The 9243-nt window shown below is 36.7% G+C and overlaps 1 protein-coding gene across 1 annotated transcript; it reads right to left on the bottom strand.

Annotated features, from left to right (window-relative positions):
* LOC144933342 (DNA mismatch repair protein Mlh3-like) lies at positions 1–7958 on the bottom strand (the record flags this gene model as incomplete). Its single annotated transcript, XM_078858025.1, has 11 exons — positions 1–907; positions 1341–1498; positions 1684–1762; positions 2605–2628; positions 3063–3216; positions 3582–3696; positions 4790–4861; positions 5506–5575; positions 6144–6248; positions 6347–6423; positions 7682–7958. Coding segments are annotated over 11 exons (1206 nt in total), but the record flags the coding sequence as incomplete, so codon positions are not given.
* Positions 7959–9243: the final 1285 nt, after the last annotated feature.

Below are 9243 nucleotides of genomic sequence, written 5' to 3'. Positions count from 1 at the left end.
TTCACCAATACTGTTTCAGAAACGACAGGATATTTTTAGTGTAGAAAATATTTCCAGACTTTTGACGCAATTTTATTTGAACTCTTGTGGTACACAAACACACAAAGTTTACGTATACAGTAGAAACGCTCGTATCAAAACAAGGGTGACATTTCCAGGTCGAACGTCAACGTTGCAGAGTTAAATTCTGGTAGAAAAATGTGAATCCTGATTCAATGATAACAAAATACTGTACAAGGGTTTTTGGAGAGTTGGTGAAATGTGTTTCATAACTAATTTTCAATATACCTGAAAAGTCTCACATGTACCATGTTTTGAATTATTTTTTTACATTGTATGTGCAATATAACTACAAAAAACAAAATAACCCTTAACACAACTCGTCAACAAAAGATTATAAGTACATGGAAGTGTATACTGTAAATACGCACAATATGAAAGTATTTTTTTTTATTGGAGGTATAACTTATGACAGTGAAATCATTACCTTTCCAAAAACTTATTCTCAACACTCCATGAGTTCAGCAAATAGTACTAGCTACTCGGGTTATTTTAAATTAGTTTGATAATAAAAAAGCAAAATATGAATATTCAATCACTGGAAATATACATTCTTTAAAATTAGAAAGTAATAATTGCAGACAGTATTTACATAATCAATTCATACCACTAAATATCAACAAGTGCTTTTCTCTAAATGAATATATTTTTTCCATTCTTTAATCTTAATATAATACTGTATTGCACTGTATTCCCACAAATACCAAAAATAACACACAAAAGTGCTGCTTTCATACAAATGATCGATATCTCATTATGCAAATAATGAAATTTAGTCTTTCGTCATGACACTCTTTGGTAATCCAATCTGTTTTCTTAGTCCTGATAGATTTGGCTTGCACGGTTTCTGTCAAGATAAATAAATTGGTAAATGTTATTGATGTTAAAATTTACTTTTATGATGATGCAGTTTTTTTATTTTAAATATACATGAGATTTGCCAACTATATTGTTTTTATGGGGTTTTTAAAGGGGGATAATGTTGCAAAACTCATTACAGCAGTGAAGGCTGCCATCTGGTGGAATTTTAATATTGAGTTTATTCAACATAAAGTTACTGTTTTGGGTTAAATTATATTTTCAGTAAAAACACCATATGGATGACATCCATATTAAATGTAACGTGAATTTTTTTTATTTTAATGGTAATTTCATGTAGATTTAACAGTACAGATGTCAAAAGTATGTGTCATAGAAATGTATATTTGTATATTTTTTTTATAAAAGATATAAACAGCAAACTTAAACATATGCAGAATTAAATCATCTTTGATAATCACCTGCATGTTGCACACTACAGGCAGATGGTGAAGATTGGCTAAGGGCATCATGGCCGGACGTCCATGGGCACACTGAAAGGGCAGCTGACACTTGGCTAGATCACGCATCAAACTTGCACACTCATCCCAGGAGAGCTTGTCCCCAAACTTCACAGCACCTGTCGACAACATAAAATGTTATTTTTTTGCCCAATGAAGCAGGTTAATCTGTCAAAATTAATGACATCATGCAGGCGTATAAAAACACGTCAAAAAATAATCATCATGCAGGATTTTTTTATATTATACACAGCCCTTTCAATTGTTTGTACAAGAGAGCAGGCTAGTATTTGTCTATTCTCACCATGACAGGCCTGGGAGTTGAGAATCCTGACAATGGCTCGAGGCAACGTTCCCCTGGCACCTCCAGTCTGCTGCAGCAGCTGAGCAGGACAAACACAGCCAAGATTTTTTATTCACAAACATTACTGAAATGTTAATCATATTCCCTTTCTCGCATCAATGCATTTTTGTTTCAAACATCGCCATCCTGCATACTTTAATATCAGCTGAAATGCTACCAAAATATTTTCTGAGATCCATGGGTGGCAGATCACGAAAACTTGTAAATTTCAAAGGAGCTAAATGTATAACCATACTGGCTGTGCAAATTCGTGAAAATGCAGAAATTGGGATATTTTGGTCACATCAAATTATTTAACGTGTGTGAGAAAGTCATCTTAGAATGAGGAAGATCAAACGAAAGATAAAAGAAAATCACAAATGATCTACATGAATGAACGAGGCTGGAAAATCTAGCATAAGATAAGATGTTTCTACGATATCAGCAGAGCTGCATTGTCATGATTAGTACGAGCAATTACTGATGACACCAATTGCCTTCTAAAATAAAACTAAAATAGGAAATCATCCAAATCAGATACTTTAGGTCTTATTTGGTGTTGAAAAGAAGCACCAGAATATGATAAAACAGCCACAATACGCTTAAATAATAATTTAATTAATATATTTAATGTAATTACAATTTTAATATTGATCAATTATATTTACAATAATAAGGCATGTTTTTATATCTAACACTCAATTTAAAGATTCACCAGATTGGGTTTGTCATGTCAAATGTGTAGGGCATTCTGGGAATTGTAATAATTGATCTTCAAAATTATAAAACCAAAAGAGTTTTTTTTAATCGCAAAATGCTAATTCTCCGGTGAGATTTTGTAACATTTTCCCACTAAACCACGTATGTGAAAGTAAATGCCACCTCAAGTTCTTCTCTAATCAGCTCCTGTAAAACATAAAAAAAAAATACAATTCCAGTTTTAATAAGAGTTTACAGCATTATTAAACCATACCATCACACTTAACTATTAATTTACAATGACGAATACAAGTATATTCTTTTCATTTCAACAAAAAAGCCACATTGAAAAGTACGTTAAATAAACCCCCTCATTTCTTGCCTACATTTTTTCTTCTTTAGAGCCCTTTGCAAATGAAGCCCACCCCATGCCACGTCAGCCATGGGGGTTGTTTGACCATACGTCACCACACTTGTTATTCGCGGACATACATTTAATTAAAAAAACATTAATAAAATACTATCCCCAATGGCGTTTTAAGCCATTTCACCGACAACAAATGCAGGCATTTTATATAGGGATGGGGGGACGGGGGGGGGAAACTCTTTCCAGTACATGAGTGATTTATAGTACAGGGCACCTCGAGAATGGTGCACGTGATGGGTGGCCGGCCACGACGAGCCTCTCCAGTCTCACGCTCCACCAGGCATACTGGCACTCCGGTCACATGCACCACGGTCTCAGCTGGGAAAGCCAACTGCAGCCCATGCCTCTCCAAGTGCCCTTGGTATGACCTAAGAACCATGCCAAATGTGTATAAAAGATGGGAGTCAGGTGTGCAATAACCCCGAGCTGTACAGCTGTTTCCATCTTGCATGAAATCAGGGTGTCATTTTTTAAGTATATTCGATCACAAAATGTGAGCATAAAGCAATGCAAATTTTTATATTCTTTTTTTTTGCAACATATTGGTGGGATTAACAACACATGCACACAAATAGTTGTTTTTCTTTATTTAGAAAAAAATGTTTCTGCAAACACATTGAATAACAGGTTGAAAATATGCTTCAAAGGTGTTTTAGGTACAATAAAACATGGAGTGTTAGCCAAGCTTAATTCTTTGTAGTATAATTAGAATCAAGTGCAATGTAAGTAATACCTTATGAGGCTGATCTCGTGACAATTAAACTCTAATGCCATGGGAGGCACAACCAGTGATGTTCTCATCACTCTTTTTCCAATATCAGCAGAATCCTCAGGCACTTCAAAGAGTTCTGTGACAGCAAATAAAATGTGTCAAAACATGATGAATTAGATGAGTAATTTTATAATTGCATAATCATCATTTTTCTTACCAAATTTAAATGTTCCACACACTTTTTAATGTACTTCTTTTGCTGTTTGCAACAAAATGGTTTAGATGTTGGTTCATATAGAAATTTAAGGCATTGATGAAAAACATTTTATTTATAGATTCTAGATTTGAAGCTTTCGTGACTGCAAGGATTCATATTCTTAGGTTTTTTCGGTAAAGTCACGTAAGTAAAACATTAAAATTACTTTTATTATTATTTATAGATCATTCATTGTAACGAAGAAATGCAATGGTGTTCAGTATTCACATGTTAGATGCTGCCATTGCTCATTACAGAAAATATATACATTAACACAAGGCGATCAAGGTATAGCAGAAGTTATTCTTGCATAAATGCACTCATAAACACAGTTCAATTCTTGTGTATGGAAGAAATATGTTCAGGAGTTAAATGCCAATGTTGAGGTCTGCCAGCCACGAGAGGGGTTCAGGAGAGTTTGTGTAGGTATTTTCACATATCTGAATTATGTGTGGCTTGAACATCAGGCTTCTCTCCATGATAACTGCTAGATATTTTGGGAGGAGGGTAATTAGACACTGGAATACCACAGAATGATGCATCAACGGTGGCATTTGCTGCATGATTGTTCAGGTGGAAAGTACTTGTGGTAAATCTAACGGCGTTGTCATTCTGTCTGTTCCCAGGGTTCAGATTGGTTGGAGGTCATGGACGTCAGTAATTTCCCAGCAATATGATTGGCTGCAGCCCACATTCCGGCCAGCGTGTGGGAGGAGGGGGGCTCTTGGGAAGGGTGCACGAGGTGGGGTGGATGGTTGGTGAAGGAGGTGCCCAATCACAGTTCAGATATTCCTCGCCACAATATTTAAGCCAAGGCCTGGAATCAAACTCAGGTTGTCCAGTCTATAGCGCACGGTCCACACCAGTTACGTGTAGTGTATTGTCATAGATTTTAATCGTAAGATATGAACTATTGCACAAGGCACATCCAAGTGGTAATGCACGGCAAAGTAATATAAGTGATGCTATATACCAGCTGTCAGTTGCTCCAGTCGTACTCTCTCATGGGCCGCATGCTGATCCACCAGAATGAGAATATTCAGATCTACATTACAAGACAATCTTTTAGAGCATGCACTTCAAAAGGCATTACATTTACACATCATTGCTACAATTAGCACAACACCAAGATTATACATTTTCGTAAATTATAATTCACAAGGTTGTGAAAAGAATACAAATCATTACTAAATTCATAACCTTAATTTAATGAAACAAATGATGCGCCAATTAAATGGTGATTTAAAAAAAATCAAATGCATATTAAGGATCTGAATGGATTGCAGTGTGCAAAACAATTCAAGAATCCACAACATCTCCATGAACATTGCCTTATATTAACATATTATCTAACTTTTCAGTCGATGACCCTTTTACCACTCATAAAGGCTCATTATCCGATTGGGCGGGGCTAGAAGTGGGAAGCTGAATGTGGAACATGGGGGGAAAAATTATTCAGGGTTGTGATTCAATTCAAAAATGTTATTTCCTGTCTCGTTTTTACCATCTTACTTATATTATTAACCATTGTTTTGTCTCTCATTTCTGACCACTCCATTAGCCTGCACATAAGTAATCGAATGGTCCCACCCACAATTCTATACATGTCTTGTAAGAAATATACTTTGTTTTAATCATTTAATCAATTCATTTACAGTAATAAAACAGTGGTATGTAAATATACCTTACCTTTTTGTCTTTCAGGTCCCTTATCGGTACAGAGACAGACAATAAACTTCTTGTCAACTTGCTGAATCACCTGTTAAAATCAATGTGGCATAATCACACGATTTATTTAACCCAGGCTTATACCTTTCGCTAATAAGAAGAGCCACTGCCTTGTTTCAGGACATGTTATTAATCACCGCTGCTTAATTTTGTCATGACAATGATACATAGTGGCCTTCTATGGCATAAAGTCTTGTGGGGTGGGGCAGATTTTAAGTTCAACCTCTGTTTTTTTACGAAAACTGTAAAGCACTGTAATAGGGTTTGATTGGTAGACATGTTGAGCAAAGATAGGAAAGCTACCCAATAAAGTGACATTTCCACTAATTTCAAGTGTCAAACATCAACCCTTGTATTAATTTAAATTTGGTTGTCGTTATCTATACACTGTTTAGATATTTAAATGTGCTTGAAAAAAATGGTAAATGCACACAAGGGTAGCACAAACATCTATGCTGGAGTTTAGTTATGATATGAAATGTTATTATACTGTTCAGAAAGTATGTCATTGTTTAAGGTGATAAGGTACACTCTTGTAATTAACGTCTTGCTAACATTATTTAAAGAGCAGAATCTATACATGACGAACATTTTCTTACCTGCAGAGAGGCAAACATGTCTTTTGTAAACTTGAATGGGTTCAGAATATTATGAACTTTGACAGCCTTTGCATTCATTGAATTTGCAATAGTATCCACTGCTACCTGCGAAATAGAAATATGTTTTTATACATGACTATAGTACATACTCAAAACTAAGGAAACATTTAACTTTGGCAATGCAAATTAGGCTTTGAACTTACTTCTGGAGGTCGATAAAACACTGGATTTTCCCATTCGGAAAACAAGGCTTTAACTGAATTTATGCTGGAATCGTCACCTAAAAAACATAAAAGTGAATTATGGATTAACAAAATGATCTTACAACATTGTTCTTAACATGACAAGATTTCCCATCCCTGCAATATCTGTGGCTTATCAACAATGAATGTGAATTGATCAAATGTAATTGTCATCAGCCATGATCAATCTCCTATTGATCCTGCAATGCAACAATCCATCCAGCACCTGCACATAAATTGACCTCATCACTCCATCTCCACAGTGGATGACCTCATGGGCACTTTCCATTCTTGGGCTGCCATGCCACTTCATAATTATTCCTGTGCATCTTCCATCATCACTTCAAGTGACATTTCCTGCCCAAGGCCTACTTACTTTTATTAACAGTCAATATCACTATCATGAGTTATGGTTCCATCATTCTCCCTAAGTGTTTCCATTTGTGAATTGACAATCATCAAACTCTTTTTTTTTGCTGTTAATGCTATTTGTGTTCCGCCATCCGATTTCTTTTCTCATTATTTTCCATTTTCTCCTTTTCATCACCACGTATTATAATTAGAGTAAACGAAGGTTTCATGGGTGTATTCTGAGATGAGACACATCTTTCATGTCATATTTTCAACAAATGCGTTAAATACTCTTTGTTTTTTTTGGTAAATTACGTAGGTTAAAAAAGAAAACAAATACATTAAATCACGACGTTTCGGAGGCAACACAAGCCTCCGTCTTCAGGTGGAACCGTCACAGCAAAATCACTGCATCAAGTGAAGAGACCTCCGAAACGTCGTGATTTAATTTGTTTTCTTTTTTAACCTACATGACTTTACCGAAAAAACCAAAGAGTATGTATCCTGGCAGTCACGAAAGCTTCAAATCTAAAATGCGTTAAAGGTAACGTTGAGAGCAGCCAAGGAAGAGTGTTACTCCTAGAGGGACAAGAGAGTGGGAAAGTTGTGCCCCCTACTGTGTGAACCAGAGGAAACTTGAAGCGATCTCAGAGAGAACTCTGCGCTATCCACTAACGTGGGAACGTTCTCAAAAACGAAGGGTCACACTGCTCTCCGAGAGATTTGAATGGGACACTTTTTCTGATGACGTGACTCCGATAGCACACTCGGGATACAATTGGGGAAATTAACAAAGACTTTGAAAAGTAAAATGTACGCATGTTTAACTTCTTTCGCACAATACGTAGCCAACCGTGGTAATCGGAGGTACGAACAGCAACTGAATGCAAAACAGAACTGAGGGACATTATCTTATGAAGATTTGAAAAACACCTTATGCCTCACCATGTTTTGTTTCTCCTTCCTTCCACTTGCTGCCGACCTCAGCGTTACAGTCTGCCACGTGCCGTTTCCATTCCTCCGTTAAAGTAGAGTCAGACCCGTTTCCGCCAGTGTGATTTTTGCCAAAGTTGCGTAACCGTTTCTCCTTGGGCCGCGGTAGAAACGGCTGCGCGCAGTCGGTGATAAATGGCTGACAGCTGGAGGAACGCCCTTCACGCGGAAACACAGAGTGACGGCTTGCCACCTCAACACATAGCGCACACGATATTGGCACCAGTTGCAATGTATTTTTTTATGTTAATAGTGGACTGCCCAGCTTCACCAGGTCACGCACCTTGTTAATTGTATAATATCCGTCCGCAACCAACACACACAGCTCCGATCTCCCATATTTTGCCACCCCCCCCCCCCCCCACCTTTTTCACACCCCTCACATGTTCATTTTAACAAAAGAACGGCCAACTCTGTAAACTCCCAACAATGAGCTGTGGAAATAGGGACGTGCATAACGTGTAGGCCATTGTCTAATCTTGGAATTTACCATGCGTAAGAAATGTGAAAAAAAAATTGTTTTAAATAATGTTAATAGTATAAAACCAAACTGCATTAACATAACAGTTTTTTTTAAAGTAAAAAAAGGGACTAATGGTTGATATTACATGCTGCAGAAATATTACTAATACACATATCCATTTAGATAAGAAATGTTGTATTACGTTTACGATTCAACTCACCAGATGAGTTGACGACTAAAACATTCATGGTGCAGAATCCTTGGACGCATGCAACCTGAAGATCAGCTGAAGGTGGCGGCTTGTAGCTGCTTAATCCTGTTTTTAAATTCACGTAGACCCTTTTTTCCAACAAACTATCATAATGGCTCACCCAATCGGATTTGATTTGCGTACCAGATGAAGATGATCCAATTTCCGTTTTTTTGTTTTCACGATTCAAATTGTCTCCGGTTACCTCTGTGTTCACGTTTTTGATTCTGTGATTGTTTACAGTTCCTTCATCTTCCAACGCAGCAGTTTTCTCACGTTCTGCACTTTCAGAAATGTTTACAGTCTCTGAGATGGTAGGCTGAACGGTACACCGTTGAACAGAATCAATTATACATTCTTCACTACAAGCCTGTTTGCATACTTGATTGTCAAAGGGTTGTATATCACCTTTATCAGCCACATCAACATGTTTAGAATAACCTAAATAGTCTGCCATGCAATCCTTTAAAGACACATGGCAGTGTTTTGTCAAGGACATGGCAGGTGATGTGGTGTCAGTGTTTTCCATGATTACTTTTTCCTCTTTTTGTTCCTTTTCACCGTGGATTTGAATCACACTACGAGTTGTTTCACTGCAGTGAACCTGAATAATTTGTTTCTTTTTAACATCTTCTGATAAATTAATCTTCTCAAGTGAATGTATACCTGCTGAAGAATTTGAAATGGGTCTATGCTCTTTGGGATGAGTACAGCCTTTTAACTTGGAAAGCTTTTTTGACAAACTTATTGAAGATGTGTCATTTGTTACTGTATTCTTTTCAAAATATTTTGCTAGATTTA

This window comes from Lampetra fluviatilis, chromosome 7 (genome assembly GCF_964198595.1).
Source record: "Lampetra fluviatilis chromosome 7, kcLamFluv1.1, whole genome shotgun sequence".
NCBI lineage: Eukaryota > Metazoa > Chordata > Hyperoartia > Petromyzontiformes > Petromyzontidae > Lampetra > Lampetra fluviatilis.
The sequence above is the reverse complement of the archived record's forward strand: the minus strand, read 5'-3'. Positions and strand labels throughout refer to the sequence as shown.